This window comes from Medicago truncatula, chromosome 5 (assembly GCF_003473485.1).
Source record: "Medicago truncatula cultivar Jemalong A17 chromosome 5, MtrunA17r5.0-ANR, whole genome shotgun sequence".
NCBI classification, from domain to species: domain Eukaryota; kingdom Viridiplantae; phylum Streptophyta; class Magnoliopsida; order Fabales; family Fabaceae; genus Medicago; species Medicago truncatula.
The window spans coordinates 9460978-9480635 of record NC_053046.1 but is presented as its reverse complement, the minus strand read 5'-3'; the positions used below and the strand labels follow the sequence as shown (position 1 = coordinate 9480635).

Genomic DNA, 19658 nt, shown 5'->3' with positions numbered 1-19658 from the left:
CAAATTGCATACTCTATTTATTTTACCAAATGGAGAGGATCCTTACTCCAATGATGTTAATTACAAATCCAAACAATGCGGTCAAAGTGAATATGCATCAAATATCACTTGAAACTTGTTATTAGCAGACATGTATACACCATTTTTACTCGTGGTCTCGCTTATATACTTTATTGAACTTCATTTTATTTTATTACTATAATTAGAATCACGATGCTAATTGTGCACATATTCCGTTTTAACTTTGATTTCCATCAAATAAGAATTTTGATATAAATCTAACCCTTTTCACATGGAAATCATGTGCTTATAATATCAATCGACATTAAGTTGCAAAGCAGTAGCAACAGTTCAAGAGCCTGCAGCATCAACCTCTTACATAAGCTCAGATAAGCAGTTGAACAGACGGGATTGAGCATCCCTAGCTGGCCTATAATAACAATACAACTCCGGCTCATAATGCAATGTCTAGTGTACCAATAAGAAGCAGGTCTTCATGAACATTTCAATGATACAATACTAAGAATGCCTTATAATTATGATTTGTAATTATGTATGAACTCAAGGATAATTCTCATTCCTTTGGAATTGTCGTATGAAAATTCATATATAAAAAAATACGATACAATTTTCTAGCAATAAGCTTTGACTCAACGCATTCAATCATAAAAAATGAACTATGTCGTAGCTCCCTAGGCCAGAATCAGATAACAAGCAGAACATCCCATGTTCTCCCTCACCGTTGTGATATTCGTTGTATCCTCAACGTTTCTTTACAGGCTGTCAGTTACCAAACTCTTGCATTGAACAATTGCCGTTGTAAACCAATATATATTTTCTAATTTACAGATACAAACCTGCTCTCTCGTCAACAGTGAGTAAGTAAACATACTCCACTGAAGCTTGAATGGCAGAAGCAGTCATTCTGATATCAACAAAAGAATTCTCCACCACTCATTTATACCATTAAGTAAATGAGAATCTTGAGAAAAGAGAGAGGCCAGATCCTGAAGAGTCACTTGCAGGACTTGGTGGGACATCCGTTGTTGAGTTTTGATATGTCTGTTGACATTTCTGCATCTGCATTTGCAATCAAATAGCAGAAAATTGTTTCATTTTCACTCATCAATATAACTGAACTTTTATTATATCAGGATAATTACGAGGAGACAAGCACACATGAAAACGTTGAAACATGAAGCATAATGTTTGGAGCAATTACTACCGATCCCATTAAATACTTGAGCACATATTTGAAACTCCTATTATACAGAAGCACATACTTATAATAAACATTTATAGATTCTTTCAATGTTGTTAAAATATTGAGATATTTTTTACATATTCTAACAAGTGAAGTGCCAATTGACGAGCCTACTACACCGGAGGATATTGAGTATCAGCCAAATGATTTTCGCAACTTAAAATTACATCAAAGTGATATTTAATAGAACCCTTAATTTTGGAGATGTAACAGCATTGCATAAGGAGCACCTCTTTAATTTGCACAACTTATCCCCCTGTAATTTTTCTTTTCTATTTCTACCAAGTAAAAGCCTAGATGCAAGGTAGATGATGAAAAATTACCTCCTCTGGACTAAACTGAAGCAGCATCCCAATAACTGGTAGCAATACTTCCACTTCACCTAATCAAAGAAAATATCTATCAATTAAACTTGCTTCACAATATTAGCTACAAAATGCAAAGGAGATAAGGACAAAATGAGGACATCGTTAGTTATTTTTAAAATAAATTAATACCTGTCTCAAGAAGCTTTAAGATAATATTTTTTAAATACGTCATATCTACACCTTCCCTTTTCTTTGCTCTTTCCATGTTGCGAAGCTCGGACTTTAACATTGCCTCCTGCAGTCATAATATTTGGAAATTCATATGTGTTGTGTGTGGGTTGATGTATGCTTAGACGTGTAATTAAAATTAATTGAATCACCAATCCAAAGAATGGTCGTTTATTTATTTCTCAAGTGGTCACAAATTTAAAAATGACATAGCAAGATAACACTTTTCCTATCAGAAAATTGAAGTACAAACAAGGAGTATTAGCAGAAGATCTTAATCTTATTTTGTAAAAAATAAATAGCTGTTAAATTTCAGCTTTAAATGAACCTAGAAAATCAGTCTTTTAATCGAAGAAACTAGCATTAACCTAGTAGATCTGTTCGTTTCATTTCTTTAAATGGAAATACAAATAAATCTTAATAAATTCTGGCAGAGACATATACCTGTTGGCTGTGGAGACGATTTTCATGTTCAAGCTCCTCAATTTCTTCCTGAATTAGCAGTATTATATTACATAGTATTACGGAAGAAAGGGGACGAGGGACAGTTAGAGATGAATATTCTAAAGAAATCTAGACATACTTGAAGAGCTAAAATATGACGCTGTGATTGTGCTAGCTCTTCCTCTCTTTGGGCTTGTTGTCTAGCCAAAATCTGAAATTGTGACAAACATCAAAACAGAGGTTCAGGATGGATTCTCCAAAATATATTGAATTGATGTGAAAAGGTATGAAAAAAGTAGTCTTATATATCTTCGATCAAAATATCTTTTCTAGTTTCATCACCCACACCCCAAAGGCCAAAATAATTTAAGAAAGTGGAGGAAACAGAGTTGTAACGGATTTGCATCTTCTTCTTCCTCATAGTTCACCATATTGCTATACACAACTTCCTAACTGGATACTTGAAAAAATATCTAAAAAATGTATTACTGAGATATGTGGAATTGAATAGAAAGCTGCAACGGCAAAATGCTATACCAGAATTTGATGTTCGGCATCTGAGGGACTTAAATTAGTTGGATCCAATTTATGCAAGACTGTACATAACAGTTGAAGAAAGAGTGTCAAACATCACCGCTAAATGATAGACTTTATGATTACACTAGCAGCAATATGAATAGGTATGCATAACCTCAAGGAAAAACTTTAAGTAAACACTGCAAGTGGAAAACATACAGCCATACTATAATTGAATTAATACCTGTGTTATAATTATCATTTTGACCGGCCTGATATCATTTGACAGCATTGCGGCACCAGTAGAATAAAAATGCAAGATCATGGAAACGTTTAGTATATGACAAATGCCTTGATTTTTATGATATTGAGAAAATAGATAAATAAAAAAACATACGGGTGGTCTTGATTGAAGAGACTGGCGAAGATTCTTATTTTCATCTAAAAGTCTGGATATTTCATTGTCTTTGTCCTCAATCATTCTATCAGCAAGATCATGAAAGGAAGCATGTTCGTCCTACAAGTTATAGATTTAGTTAGTACCCCGAGAAAAAAGATGGGCAAAAACACTAATAGATGCAGGAATGAAGTCCAAGCACGGGTTTAACAATTTACACACTACCTTCAATTTTTTACATCTCTGTTTGAGCTCTTCCAATTCCTTCTGCATATCTTCTGCAGCAGCTGCTTCATTTTCGGCTTTCATAGCCTCACATCTGACTGCCAAGTTCAATTTAAATTAGATTTTTTATTCCAAATTCATAAGGTATAAACAACTTTTAACCAACTAGTAGTGTGTATTACTTCTCCATGTTTCTTCTACATTTTGAAGGCTCAGTCCCCATTCCTCTTTCTCTTTTAGGTGTTGAGCACTAACTGAATCGAGCTTTATTTCTAAGCTCCTTATCTGCTGCTTGACATTTTCAAGGGTAGTGTCTCTGAAATTATTAAAATGAGATGTGAGTGCTCCACACCAAACGGCAAAAGGTAACTAGTATTAATCCCCAAACCATAGCATTAATCGGATACACAAGCCCATTAAGATTCAATGATTTATCAATAATAATGGCACCTTTCTGCAAGTTCTTTCTCATTATTAGCCATGGCAGATTGAAGATCTTGAAGGGCTCTATCCCTTTCTTCTGTTATCGATAACACTTCATTTTCAGCCTCCTGTAGACAATAGAGAATGCGAATGTGATTGGCAAATGTATATATTTTAGTCAAACAATGTCCTCTTCTTAAGATTGTGATAAACATTGTACTTTAAGAGCCTCCTCAAGAGCTTTGAGTTGTTCAGAGTCTTTAGCTGCAATCAAGTCTGCATCCTTCTTTTGAAGAAGTGCATGTGCACGAGCCTTGTATGAAGAAAATTCCCTCTCAAGACTGCTGATCTGCAGAGGTGCAAAACACATTATATATCAGTCATGCAATATAATTCATGTGTCTAATCTTCACATGTTATGTGGTCAAGGGTCAAATCAACAGCCATTCAAGAACGGGGTTTGAGTACAAGCCATATTTCCGTGAATTATATGAAGTGTATTGTTATGAAATGTATATGAAGTGAAAAAATATCAGGTTCAGTGAAGTAATAACCATATTGTAACCTATAACCTATTGGTTCGTCTTCTAGATCAGTAAAATCACAACAATAAAAACTTCAGAGTTCAGACTATATATATCAAGTTACTATTACAGGAAAATACCAGATATTTCTTAGAAATGGGGTACTCCCCCACAACTGCAATGCCTATACCGACAGAGTCAACAACTACAATAGCAAAAACACTTTCCATGACGTAAGACTGGCTCCTTGCCTCGCTCGACCATACCATGCAAATGCAATAATGTCATAAATCATGTCTACAGACAGACCATTTAAATCTAGATCCTTCTTAATGGTTTGTCCTATACTCATGGGAGATTTTTTTGATTTCGCTCTACCTTACTATTAGACTACCCTTAATGTGAATGCACTTCCCTTACTAGGTCATCTACAGCATTTATCCACACATGCCTAAACTACTTAGGCGAGATTCCACAATATTTTCCACGATAGGTGAGCGTATCTTGTTTGGTAAGTCCACTCATTCATCGTAACATTCTCATCTTAGTAACCTTGAGCATCTTTTCTTATTAGTTTTTATACCCATCTTTCATCGTTCAGTTACATACAACATTACAAGTACTATAATTGTGTGATAGAATTTCCCCTTAAATTTAAATAGTACTTTACTACTTTTCTGTCAGAAATAAAACTTGATGCACTCCATTACATTCACCCCACACGAATCCTATGATTCACACCCTCTCTACTACGCTGTTAATTTGCACATTTATCCCAAGATACTTAAACCATGTGACTTGTTGTAAATGACATGATTGCCAATTTTCACCTTCAAGATAAAATTGACGCTCCTCCTGCTAAACTCTATTGCATAAACTCGTTTTAATTCTACTGAAATGAAATCCACGTACTACTACAGCCCCCTTTCATATCTCTAGCTCCTCGTTTATTTATTTTCTCAATTCTCCAAGATGTATTGTGGCACTGGCTTTTGTATATGTAGTGACTCCAAACTCAAGAGGGGGTGAATCGAGTTTGAAAACTTACAGCAAATCTTTTGCCAAACACGTAAAAAATATACTTATTAAGAAACTAACGCTATTAGCTTTACCGTGCGATTGAACTAACACCGACAGGATATTCTCTTAACTTGGGTTTTCACAAATACAAAGCTGGGATATATATGATATAATAAATAAATAAATAAATTGTAGTAAATAAAGAGATTGCAGGGTTGACCTTCAATGGAGTCCTACATTAACATAAAAGTGCATATATATTAACATCACTAAAGTTTTTCCCTGGGAGTGTATTTCTCTGACAAAAAAACACTTTCCTAATTCTTACCCAACTCCAGAGATAAGACAAAAACTATCGGCATCCTTTAAGATATACAGACAAGCTACAAATCAACACGGTTCAATGTGTTCAATTTTCTACAAGCTAATTTGTAAGGAAGATTAGTTAGAACCTCTTCTTTGGCAGCCAACAGTTCAGAATCTCTCATACTGAGGATCTTGGCTTGTGCAGATACCTCCGATTCAAGCTGACCTGGCCATTACCAAAAACTTAAAAATCTGTATTGAAGTAAATATGAGACAGCTTATAGAAGGATTAATATGTACTTCTTATTTTGGCTACTTCAACTTCTGCACGTATGCAGTTGCTCTCGGCAATTTGGAGTTTTGCTTTAAGTGCCTGAGATGCAGCCTCCCAGCTTTCCCTTTCTTTTTCCTGAACACACCAAAGCTTTAAGTAAAGCAACCATATAAAAAAGGTACGAACTTACCAAGCAATAAGTACGTAACAGTAAGACCAGCAAATTTCTAAACATTTCAAGTTCTTTTTAAATACTCATCTTTATCACCTACGCAAAAAAATAATTACAGCAAACGGCACCCCAACTGGATATAACCACAATTTTCTTTCACAAATAAAGGTAAAGAAAATTTATGACATTATTCACATTAACTTAACTAAAGGAAAAATTCAAGACATCTTCGGTAAGATAAATCATACAAGAATAATTGTGATTTAATATTCACATTAACTTAACTAAAAAAATAATTGTGATTTAATATTTAACACATGCATTTCAGTTAACAAACTTCAAACAAGTCAACAAATTTTGGGTGATAATGTTCCAGATTTTACATGTATATATTCAAGGAAAAGCGCAGTCAAATAATTAATTAAGTAACTCATTCTTCCATTTAAACACGTGTAATGGAGAATTCAATGCACCATCTAAATTTGCACACGTGATATGATGACTTATAATCAATCAATTGTAATAATTGCCTAACAATAAGTTACACATGATAAATCATTTTTTTTTGTACTGGCAAATGTTAGTCTTATGTTCTGGGTGGAGACCAAAAGTATGTCAGGTGTACATACTGAATGATATCACAACAAAATCAACTCTCTTGCTATTGGAGAAGAGGAAAGAGGAAGAGAGCTCCAAAACACAGTGAAATACTAATTTATACATATTGAAATTCAGAACCATACATGCTCCTGTTTTACGTGAGAAATCTCCCCCTTCACACTTTCCATGGCTGCTCTGAGCCGTGCTGCTTCCCCAGTTGATGCTGCCTCCATCTCTGCAATTTTAGATTCTTTCTCTGCAACTAGAACCTGAAGGCATTAGTCGATTGAGCATGGTCAGCCAATCAGCCGGAAACTTCTGACATGTCTAAGAACACATGCATTCATAAATAAGAAGTGTTTGGTAGCATAGATTTTTTGGATAAAATATTGGCACAATACTAGTCAACCCAGGGAAAAATATATTCTCTAATTACAATTAATATACTTTTTGCCGGTAAATGAATCCAGGGACTCTAAATTTAACATTCAGAAAGAATTTAAATGTAAGTCAGATATGCAAGTATGACAAAGCACGTTAATGGAATGTCTCCCAAATAAGGAACCTTTCAGCTCATGGAGCTCGTCCTCCAAAGTTAGATTAATTACAGGCTTAGCAAGTTTGGAAAGTATAGGCTGAACTTTACTAAATTTAAATAGACTGTTGGTTTTGGGGCTATATGCTCTGGTTATCTAGCCCTTGCAAAGCTCTATGTAAAAGTAGATACTAAAGAAGCTAAGCATGAACTGAAAAATAAAGCCACATGTGGATATTTCTTAACTTATGAAACATTATTTTCAACTTAGCAGCTTCTCCTCCCCACCTTGTTGAAACATATCATGTATGGAAAAGCTCATGATCATAAAATTCACCTGCAGTGAAGAAATGGATTCAGCTGCCTTTCTCCTATCAGATACAGCATCATTGAGTTGAGCCTCCAAACTCTCCATATTCTGCAGAAAACAAACATTGAATTGAAGCCAAGGTGAAACTATATACAAATGTCATAGTAGAGATGAAAGATCACTTTCTGATCAGTAGAATAAGGAATCTGATGAGTGATGAAAGATTACAAAATCCTCCAAAACGAGAAACTAAGAATACAGCCAGGCAAAGATGATAAAATATACACACAACACATACCTTTTGATGTTTAGCAGAGAGCTCAGCTAGTGCAGCTTGCCTTTTTTCCTCGGCAGTTCGAAGCAATCCTCTCATATCTTCCAGCATCTGAGTTGTCAAATTTTATTTTGTGATATCCAATAAACAGTGTTATATAATTACTTACAAGTGATGTACTACAAAAATAACATAAATACACAAGTTTGATGATACCGATACAAATGTAGAGAAAAGAAGTTACAAGAATTTGAAATACCACAATTTCTGCGAAAAATATCTGCTATTGTTCATAAAAACTGTTTGAATCAAGGGGAGAAAAACACAAAGCAAACACTTAAAGTTTGACAAAAATGATTTAATTCCTATAAAAATGTCTTGACTTATATAATAAGAGGATAAAAAAAAGGACTCTTATGTCGAACACCATTTTAAGGAATAGAGTACCAGTCTAAGAAAGGATGACATAGCCATAAGCTTTGGCCTGTGAGTGTGTATTGGGATATATAGAACTTAGCTTATTCTAAGTCGTTAGTTCTCTAAGATAGAGTAAGCATTTTTTTAAAAATCCATGTAGCCAATGGCCAATAGAAGAGTGAAGCGGCTGACCCCTACAGCTAGTGGTTGCTACAACCGCTACCCAAAACTGCAATGCAATGGGGTTTGGCATAACACCAAGGAGATGCTACACTACGGTCTCTATTGGCTACGCTCTAAATACAAACTTGTGGTTGGGCAGAGGCAGCAAAATAAGTTAGTTGGGTAAAACAGCAAGTGTGCACATATTCTTTAATAAAATGCAAAGCCCTAATTATTTAGTTTACAGCCATGATTAGTGTACTGACTACTGAGTCAAGTTAAAGATGCAAACATCGACAAGATACAAGACACGAGTTATAACCAGTTACCAGTAAGACGAAAGTGCTAAACACAATATACATACAGAAGATCTAAATCAAATAAACACTTCCCCCCCTATTAAAATATATGGATAATTTGTATGTACCTGTTCCTTTTCTGCAAGTGACAATTGCAATGACTCAAGAGCCTCTTCTTTAGGTTGCAATGAACGCCGTAAATCCTCAATGGTATCTCGAAGTCTGAGCAACACAGATTTTTTTAACTAATTATAATATAATTACAAATAGGATGAGTGTCTTGAATTCTCCTTTTTCCATAAATATCTAGAATTAGTTTATTTAGACACATCAAAAACATTTTGTTAGCCTAGAGGCCGATTTTAAAGCAACCTTCTAGGAATAATTCATGATCAACTTAACACAGGTTACTTTCTAATAATTCCTACATAGCCCAGTCAGTTGAAATCAGGGTTTACCAATAAAACAGAACATAGCTTATCCTGACACACCTGAAGATGCACACATTTCTAGGTAATGAATGTGTTTATTTATCAGTCATCGTGATGAAAAGTAAGTTAGTGTACTTACTTGTTGTTTGCACTTCTTAATTGTTGCCTATCACCATCCATGGCTTTCAATGCCTCATTTGCTTGTTTCCTTGTTCGCTCTAACTCTTGTTGCAATGCTGACTGTTGGGATGATGCTCGCTCAGCAGATTCATTTAACTCGGAGAATCGTGCCTCAAGATCGTCTTTTTCCTGCGGATGAAAAAATGAACTCACTTCTATATAAATATAAAGAAAATAATCCAGTTAAGTGCCTCAGTAAATTGCTTCAGGAGGTTTTGCTGAAGCACTAAATAAGAACATCCTTATTTTGTGCTTATATAAGAATTTTGTGGGCCAGGTTCATAATTATAAGCAAATAGATCATACGGATACCACAATTTCAATCACATAAGATAGCAAAGGTGAAGAGTACTCTCACTCGCACAAACTAATAATGTGGCTACACTGCCTAAGTTTAAGAGGGTGGGGGAGTTTAAGTGGCCCGCTTGATTAGAAGTTTGAGCACATGATAAGAGATTGTTCAGGTAGCATTACTTCAAGGAAATATAGACAATATCAAAATCAAAATATTAACGAGCCAGAAAAGAATATAGCAATGTTTCACCTTTTGAACTTCTTGAATGCGTTGTTTTGCCCTTTTGTGAAGCCTATTCAACTTGGCGTCAAGTTCAGAGTACTTCTCATCACGTTCTTTTATTTCATGTTCCAACTTATTTTGAGCTACACAAGAAAGTAACACAATGCATTCATTCAAAGGAAGATAAAATTTTCTAGAGCAATATTAATTTCTTCATGTCTTTATGACTTTAGCAACCACTATGCGCACAAACATAACCACACCTTCTACAAGCTGCTCAGAGAGATCTTTGGCCTTTGCTTCTGCATCTGAGTACGCAATTTGAAGGTGCTTCAAAGCTTCTTCGGATGCAATTCTGGTTTGTTTTTCTATCAGAAATTCTTTATTCAATAATTCTATCCTTTCTCGAAGTTCTTTCACAATGTCAGATTCCCCGTCTTCCGTACCACCAACTTCTTTCTGCATACTGGATTCCCTACTTACACTCTCAACATTGCTAAACCCCTCAATCTGGGATTTCAAGAATTCATTCTGAGATTTCAGGTCAACAACCATTTGCAGAAGCTCATCGTGAGTATCAGCCGAACCTTCATTTCCATCAGAGAATCGATTATCCAATACAAGATTTGTATTACTTCCATCTTTGCTTTGCTGATTCATATCAGAATCAGACAAATGCTCCTCAGGTTTTGACGAATCTTGTGCGTGAATCTCCATCATTCTACCAGTATCAGCCAGACCTTCGTTTCTATCTGACAAATGCTCCTCTGGTTTACATGAATCTTGTGCGTGAATCTCCATCGTTCCACCAGTATCAGTCGGACCTTCGTTTCCATCTAACAAATGCTCCTCGGGTTTAGACGAATCTTGTGCGCGAATCTCCACAGTTCCACCAGTATCAGCCGGACCTTCATTTCCATCAGATAAGCCATTTTCAAATACAATATTTACATCACTTTCATCCTTCCTTTGCTGGTTCATATCAGAATCAGACAAATGGTTTTCAGGTCTAGAGGAATCTTCTGCGCGTATCTCCATCTTTCCACCAGTATCACCTTCACCAGATGCCATCGACTTCTTGTTTTTTTTGGAACGCCCCATTATCAACTTCTCGTATCACACGTTTTACCAGCACAAGCTGCAATTCAACATCCAATAGCCATAAGCCTACTATGTTATACATATTGAAAATTTCAATTGAGCATGCATTCATGATAAAAATTCTTGCCATTTAAAGATCTATGAAGCACAGACACGTGTCCAATTGTCGGACACGCGTAGGTGTCACGCTGACACAAATAGTTACATTGAATTATGTGATTTTCTCAAATTATTATTGGTGTCGGCGTGCCAGTGTCCGTGTCGGTATTCGTGCTTCATAGTTAAAAATTGAAACATTTTGAGACTATGTTTGGTTCCACATTTGGAGTGGCCTGAATTAATTATGGAGGTGTAAAATTGACTCTGGCATGTTAGTTTTGCTCTCAAGTAGAATTAATTTCGCCTCCAAAATTGATTCCAACTTAAAGCTAAGATTTGTAGCTTTTAAGTCTAAATGTGATGTGATTTTCACACTTAACTTTATTATTCAACTCGCATTACATAAATGTAAACAAACATAAGCCACTTCACATTCAATTGATTCAAAATCAATTTTTATCACCACATAACCAAATATGTACTAAATCTATCGATCACAATTCAAAAACTATTTGAACGACTAATCCAAACATTAATAAATTTAAATTACTTGAAATTCAACTCCAAAATGTTGCATCCATAATAATCCATACAACTGAACCAACTTTATGAACTTTAACCATAATGTATAAACAAGTTACATAATCAGCAAAAACAAATCAAAAGCATTACTCAATTTTCACAATATCATTGCGATGTGTGATTGAATTAGAAATGAAGACGAATCTAGAAGCGTTATTGAATAGTAGAGATTCTGCAGAATTGAGTGTACCTTGTATTGCACAAGTATGAGGAGGAAGCGGGAACCGCCGGTGAAGGTGAGATCGCCGGCGCCGGTGGCAAAATGGATCTGAAGCTGCGGCGGATGTTAAGGGGAGAAAACGGTGCCGTTTAGGAATGTTCAGTCCAGTCACCGTCTCGTTACGTTTGTAGTTCGAACAATGAAAGAAAGAGGTTCGGATCCAGTTACTGAGATTGTAATAATTTGATTTCACAGGGATGTTCTAGTAATCTCGTCCTACTCAAAAAAAAATTATAAGTATAGGTTTTGTAATAATTTGTAATTATGGCAGAGTATATTCCAAGTTTTCTTTAATTTATTTTTACCTTAAGTTTTCTCTTAGGAAGTATTCATAGACTATCCAAAAGTACATAGATTCTAAATTATCTCTTTCAATGAAAGTGAGAATGCAACCGTCTTGAATATTTTGGGGAGAGATTTTTCATTAAAGAGATTTTATCAAACTAAACAGATTAATCTTTGCAGTTGCATGACGAATTTTATCTGATTCACGCTAATCAATTGCTAGTTGATCATTTTTAGTAGAGGTCTCTCCTTCTAACAATATTGTTTTCTATATACAGAGATAAATCATCTTATTTTAAAGATGAGTTTAGCTTCACTTTAACATTTTTTTAATAGGCAAATATTTGTAATTTGATGTTACATTAATATTTTCTCTTTGTCTAAAGTTTGAAACATCCAATTCATTCAACTCTTAACTCAAATTAGACAAGCTACTCAATCTTCCTACATATTGCAATCATTTTTTGAGTAATCAAGCAATTTGTTCTGCATACAAAGGATAATCTTGCACATTGTGGATCAAAATATGTGGATTTACATTATGTAAGTAGTTTTAATTTCATCCCCTTGAAATATCTCAACACTTATTTATCGAATCTCCGTTGTCCGTTGATGTTTGAAATTTAATGCTGACTTGGTCATCACCCATTATTTTTGACAAGGGGTGAAAGCTAAATTTTGTTGTGATCTTTTTTCTTTGCAGTATTTTAATGCATGTTTGGATTGACAGTGAGTTTAGTGGATTCACAATTTTGGCAAAACCTACACTTTGGAACTTAGACAAAATCACGGTGTCACCGTTATATTGTTAAACTCGCCATGATTCCAAACATGTCCTTAGCTTAGTGGTCTTTAAATCCTCCTTTCATCGAGAAAAAGAAACAAAGTTTGTTTGAAGAGCTAAATACCAGATGGGATATCTGTCACCTAAGCTCAGATGTTAGAAGGAAAAGGAAAAGGACCAAGAAGCAAGTGATAAGAGACATGTAGCATCTGCTTTAAAGTTTGTCTACAGAAATTTGCTATACTGGTGCAAGAACCTCGGCACTCAGCAGCAAAAATTGCAAGTAAAATAAATGTATTATTAATATATGAGATCCACTACATCGCTTTGAACTGATCATGATTCTAACATTAAGTACAACAACATCCTTCCTTTGAAGACAATCGATCCAAACTGAGATCTAGGCAACCAATCCACTCAAGTGTTCACTTCGATTTTGTCTGGATTTTGTTCTCCTGCAACATATTAAAATATCTAAGGCATAGAGAACAAGAAAATAATTGTAGTTAACCGCTTGTACAATGTGATAAGAACGCCAATTGAGGACCGAAAATGCGCTCATAAATTCTATTTGTAGTGGAAATTTTCTCGAATTTAAACAGGAAGATAAGACTTGAAGAAAAGAAAACTAACCACTGGACTTTTCATCTCTAAAGTTAGTAGCTACATGAGAGAAAAATTGTTTTGTAGCATCTGCCCAATCAGGAGAACAAATATTATGTGATATCATGAACAATGAAATATATTGTCAATACGATTCTGCTAGGGAAGTTTCCTAAAGAATAGATGACAATATGATAGTGCCGTAAAAACCAACAAAACAGATTCATCAGTATGTCCTACAGACCGGTATTCCAAGTGACTCAGATATGTTTCATTTTTGGTGGATTCTTATAAATAAAAAGTAAAATTAATTTCAAAATTATTTTCATAGGCAACATGTATTGGAAAAATATAAATTACTCCAATGATGGGTTAAAATGAATCCTATAGTCTATAGTTTCTGCCGCATAAAAGGAACTGCAGTGCGAGAGTAAAGCAGCCTCCTTGTATCATACAAAAGCATAATTATGTATTCCATAAGAATTTCACAACGTAAATATAATTTCCGTCAAAAACTACAAATTAGCATAGTCATCGATGATATGTCATGCTCAAAGGTTTGCTTACCATGTCTCATGGTCAAAGATGGGTCATGCTCCCGGAGACCTCCAATAACTTTAGCCGGTATTCCTGCCACAATACTTAAGACAAAGCAAACAAAAAATAAATACAAAATCATCACCTTCTAATATGAAACAAATCAGGTAGCAAGTACTAAGCATGTGTTCACAATTGAGGATCGCAGAAAATAGCAGTTTGCTCAAATTCCGCTACACAACAGTGCTATAGCACCACCACTATAGCCGCTATTTCATAATATTTTGTACTAAATAGCATATTGCATAACAATAGCATTTTGTTTCAAATTCCGTTATGAGATATCGCTTAGCACTGCTATTTAATAACATTGCCAGGCATTTTTTATAGACAATTAGATAGATATTCATTAATACCTGCGCGGAGGGGCATCTTTCAACACAAGGGAGCCAGCAGCGATCATCACACCTTCACCAATTTTTATATTTCCGAGTATAGTTGAACCAGCTCCAATCAGTGCCCCTTCACCTACTTTAGGATGGCGATCACCTGATTCCTTCCCTGTGCCTCCTAATGTCACAGCCTGCCAAATCAAACATATATGATCATCTAAAGAGCATAATGAATGCATGAGTCAAAAAGCTTTGTCAAAAAAGTTGTTTAAGTTCAATTGTAATCTAATGAACCCATTTCATAAAAGTAAAATCAGATTAGCTTTCAAAAACTGTTTCCAGGACTATTATCATTTCAATGAAGGTTTGTTAACGAATATGCAAAAATAACTAGATAAATACAATAAAAGATATTAATGAAGAAACACACTCACTTGCATCAATGAAACTCTGTTTCCAATAACAGCAGTTTCACCAATAACCACGCCTGTCCCATGATCTAATAAAATTCCCTCCCCAATTTTCGCAGCTATATAAAAAACCATAAAATGTAAAGTTCAACCGTAGTAATAATAATTAAGTGATATATAATCAATGACCAAAGAGCTTTCAATATCTTCAGTGGAGAGACAAACACCCTTCAAGACAGAACTTTATCTGTCAGTTGTCATACAAAGAATGCTGAAGTAAGGATAATCATTAATCATCAACTTGCTTCCAAGAATTAAATATTGAACCCTCAAGAATACCTTCTGCTTCAATGATACCAATCTCCGTTATTCAAAATAATAATAAATTCGCAGGCACAAAGTGAATCTATTTGCAACATTATATTGCTTCTTCGATGATAGAAATTTATTACATGTAAAATATGTCAATTTGTGCTTAATTAAGTTATTTATTATACAATCGAAAGCAAATATGATAACAACTTACCAGGGTGAATGTCAATTCCAAAAACCTGTGAAGGAAAGGACGAGGGGTTCGATTATCAGTGACAGAAACAGAAATATGAAATCCATTTGTGTCTATTGGATTTATCAAGTTTAGTCCAATAGTAAGCTACCTCGCTAACACGGCTTTGCAAAGCCAAGGCCAAGACTTTGCGTCCCTGGTGCCACAATGCATGAGCTACTCGATAAACTTGCAGAGAATGGAAACCCTGTTGCCAAAACACAACATTGAATGTCAGTCCTATGAAGCTATTATATGCATGAAAAAAGGGCATTATGAAGACGTAAACGCCAAATCCACAATAAAACATTTTGGTTGTAATCGCACGAATACAATGATATCAATGCAAATACATTGAATTGAGTACACAAGCCAGTAGCATCTGATGGTGCTGAAACTGTGAAAAAGCTAGCAGCACCCACAACTCCATGAATGTAATTAGGTTGTATAAAGAGCATAACAATTTTTCAAATCTCAAATTTCATGTAGCTTTTAGTGTAAAACAACACCTATAACACTTATGGTACTATAGCTAAATTTTGTTCTTAAAAAAATCCAATAATGATTGGAGCAATTTTACTCACTAACAAATCCTGTTGCAACAGTGAGCATCACTAAATTTGGTAGTCCTGCTCCTTATTCAGTGGTCCCTATAAATTGTACTTTTACCAAACAGTAAAAACTTTCTGAGAAGAAAAGATGCAGTATAGAAAGTGATGCTATGAATGCGGTGGGTCCCTATAAACTTGTGGTGCTAGCACTTCAAAAAAATTACTTTTTGTGAAAGCTAAAAAAATACAAAACTTTTACAAATAAGGGTATTGCAGAATTAACTTTAAAAAGTCCATTATCCCCTAATAATGGAAGCAAGAACAAAGTGCATTATCAGAAAGCAATAAGAAGTCCAAGTCAGAAAGTAAACCTTCATATACAAAATTGCTGAGCAATATGACAAACATGCAGGGTCCCTGTCTTTAAATGCCTGTTTACAAATATAAACAAGAATTAAATTATATCACCATCAGCAAACACTTTCAATCCAATATAAAATTAAATTAAAAGACTAAATTACCAATAACGTCTCGAATTCGACATATTAAAACATAAATGACACATAACGGATTTTTTTTGTTATAAAGAGTCTGGCGGCGAGACTAACACAAACTATACTTACCGTCTATACGTAACGGATTTAATCAGTGTACGAAATATGTACACGTACACGTGCATTCAATCATATCTTACCGACATAATAAGTATGTAGTAATTTCGGATAGTATTAAAACATAAACAACCCATAACGGATTATTTTAGTTAAGATGAGTCTGGCGGCGATATATAGTACAAAATATGTACACGTGCATTCAATCATCTCTTACCGGACACATTAAATATATAGTAATTTTGGGTCAATTGAAATCACCTGAACATCGAGGCGGATTGATCGCTGAATAGCTTTGTCATGCATGAAAACATTGCAGATTATATCCATCAGCTGTGTAGCCAAAAGAGTAGGACTTTGAAGACGGTTAGCAACAACAAAAGCTAGGACTTGCTCCAAACACTCATGTGCTAAAACACTTGCATACAAAAAGCTACTCAAAACTGGTTCCTTCTCTGCCTGCACCCCCAAATTCAACACAACACCCCTCAATTAATCTACTAATAACTTCACGATCAAAAAATCTTTTTCAAACACAACCAACTCAAATCAAACTAATGATGTCAATTTAGTTCTGAAAGTAACAATGGCAAAATAAATAAATATACAAAAAAAAAAAATTACTTTCAGATACTAAATTGCGAACAAAAATATAGTAATGCATGTTTGATATCACAGTGTGTTACGTAATTTTGCAAAAGTTACACGCAAATTTGCTATTTGAATGACAAAACAAAATACAAGTGTGCTATCACCATCACCGTGAGCCACTGTGATTTTGCAAAAGCTACACTGCGAAGTTTGCCTCATTTTAATAAAACAGTAAAGAAGTAAAAAAAAATATATATATATATTAACCTCATGCTTAGCTTCTTGCTTAACAGCTTCCCAAATAGGGTCAGACACGTCTAAGATGGATTCAGGATCCGGGTCAGGTAAACCCATAGCATAAACAGGAAAAACTTTTTCAAGACGGTAGGAAGAAGAGAGAGGGAAGCGTTTCTCAGAGACCATGTTGGAGAGATTAAGCCAATTGTGATGAGTCACACAAGCCATGCGAGTACTTAATAAGAAGAAGAGAAAGAGTAACTGAAGTAGTGTATGGTTTTGAGGGGGTGTAATAGTAAAACAAGTGGTAGTGTATTAGTAGTAACAACAAGTGATGATGACGATGATTCTTTGCTTTGTTTTGAGTAGTGGTGTTTTTGGCACATCATCGCAGGAAGGAACCGTTACTGTTGTTGGGAAATGGTGGTGTTTTCGGGTTACACGCACGGGGATAAGGAAAAAAGTGGAAGTACAATTATTTTAATGTTGTTGTAAAAGTGTGTGTGCATGAAAAAAAATGCAACTAGTATCGAAACAAAACAAAGTGAAACAGAAAAAGAAGCATGTTGGATGGTTAAGAATGAAATAGCCTTTGTTGGGTGGGTGATTGCTTTGCCCTTTTTCCAATTTGAGCCGTTCAATCAAATCAAAAGCTTCACGCCTTTTTCTTTTACTTATTTTATTTTTCTTAAAACCCTAATAATCTTTTTTTTGAAAGAAAAACCCTAATAATCTAAAGTTTGGTTCAAATGGAAATAAGGTTTGAGAAATAATTGTTTCATTGGAAGATAGAATTAGTGGAGAACTGTAAGATTTTGTTGACTAATGTTTCTTTGAAGTTTGAAGCATAATCCGAAAGACATGTGAAAATGAAACCATAATTTTGACGGCAGATTACACAGTTATAGAAGATTACCGTTGATTTTCAATGTAGATTTTATATCATATCCGTCGTTGTTTAACGCTACATGGAATAGATTGTTAACAACAGAGATATCATTGTTTGTGTGAGTGGTTGTTAAATGATCGCCTATCAACGAAAGATATTTTTCTTCGATGTGGGATTCATAATATTGAATCTCCCTTTTTTGTGAGGGAGTTGCAATATGAATGAAACATCTCATCGTATATATTTTTAGTATCATTTCTTTGACGCGGTTTGGTCTAAGATTTTGTGTTGGTTTCAAATAATTTAAAAACTCAAATGAAGATTTATATTATCAGAATAGAATAGATGAATGATTGGTTGGCAACATAGTTGTGGGTTGTGACTCTATGCTCTTTTTTGTGGTGGTCGAGGTTTGAATCCATATTATACATTGTCTCTATCAACTGAGTTAAGCTTACGAGGACACTCTATGCTCTATTTTACCTGATGAATAAAGAGACATTTTTGTCTTGATTATCTAAAATATATATTTTGTATCATGACAACACTCATGCTAATACTCTCATTTTAATACTCGTTCTTGCGTAAAAGTGGTTCACTGTCGTTTTGTATTGAAAAGAGAGTGTTGGGCAGATATTGCTAGCACGTTTCAAGTTTTATACGGTGGACCGTTTAATATGTATTGTGTAAAGTGATTTTCTGTCGATTTCATATTGAAAATAGAGTATTAGATTGGTATTGCTAGCATTATTCAAGTTTAATATGGAGAAGTGGCGAATCTGGAGTTCGAACTTCAACCCTTGTATACTTGTTTACCAACTTAACTGTGTTTACAAGACTAGCTAGAGAAAGAAAATTTTGTTTAATGAGATTTCCATTCTCTTTCCACTAAATATCAATTACTAGTTTTATCTTTAATCGTTTATAATTAAGTGTTCTAAAGGCGTTGTTTAAAGAATATTTTCTTGAAAATACAAATCAAACATATATGAAAGTAATAAAAACTCATTTTTCTTTGCAAAAGTTATCACTTTAGAAGTCCCACATCGATTATATCAAAGTACTTGATGTGGTCATCATAGGCTTAAGTCCTAATATTCCCAACCCAAAAGACTAGTATATCAAACATTTTGATATACTCGATGTGGAACTCCTAACACACTTTTGATTAGTTAAACAATACTCTATGGAAACTTATTAGGATTTTTCTATAATTAATATATTTTTATTAATTGCTTTTGCAAAAAAAGATATCTTTTACTGGTAAATGTTTATTAAAATGATAGAAGTTGCCACTTTTTTCATAGCTCGTTCAACTAGAAATAATTACATTTGAGACGTGTTCAATATTATATATGAAGTATATAACTCTTTTGGTGAAGATTCAAACATTGGT

At 34.5% G+C, this 19658-nt stretch overlaps 2 protein-coding genes across 3 annotated transcripts; both read right to left on the bottom strand.

Annotated features, from left to right (window-relative positions):
• Positions 1-474: 474 nt before the first annotated feature.
• LOC11410902 (protein GRIP) lies at positions 475-12033 on the bottom strand. Its single transcript, XM_003612272.4, has 22 exons — positions 11799-12033; positions 10090-10964; positions 9854-9969; positions 9269-9438; positions 8827-8920; positions 7845-7931; positions 7574-7654; positions 6845-6970; positions 5956-6064; positions 5802-5881; positions 4026-4154; positions 3833-3933; positions 3565-3698; positions 3383-3480; positions 3158-3277; positions 3005-3032; positions 2782-2840; positions 2384-2455; positions 2245-2292; positions 1762-1867; positions 1588-1646; positions 475-1080 (listed from the first exon to the last, which is right to left on the bottom strand). Exons 2-22 carry the CDS (start codon positions 10925-10927, stop codon positions 967-969), a joined length of 2769 nt encoding a protein of 922 aa, XP_003612320.1. The 5' UTR covers positions 10928-10964; positions 11799-12033; the 3' UTR covers positions 475-966.
• Positions 12034-13083: 1050 nt separating this feature from the next.
• LOC11409367 (serine acetyltransferase 2) lies at positions 13084-17983 on the bottom strand. 2 transcript variants are annotated; one of them, XM_003612271.4, is made up of 10 exons: positions 17404-17982; positions 16807-17004; positions 16306-16365; positions 15496-15591; positions 15366-15390; positions 14864-14958; positions 14454-14620; positions 14068-14141; positions 13531-13590; positions 13084-13352 (listed from the first exon to the last, which is right to left on the bottom strand). In XM_003612271.4, exons 1-10 carry the CDS (start codon positions 17599-17601, stop codon positions 13315-13317), a joined length of 1011 nt encoding a protein of 336 aa, XP_003612319.1. In that variant the 5' UTR covers positions 17602-17982; the 3' UTR covers positions 13084-13314. The 2 variants fall into 2 exon arrangements, with proteins under 2 accessions (XP_003612319.1, XP_013453581.1); XM_013598127.3 differs by lacking the exon at positions 13531-13590 and having other exon boundaries at positions 17404-17983.
• Between the last annotated feature and the right edge of the window lie 1675 nt (positions 17984-19658).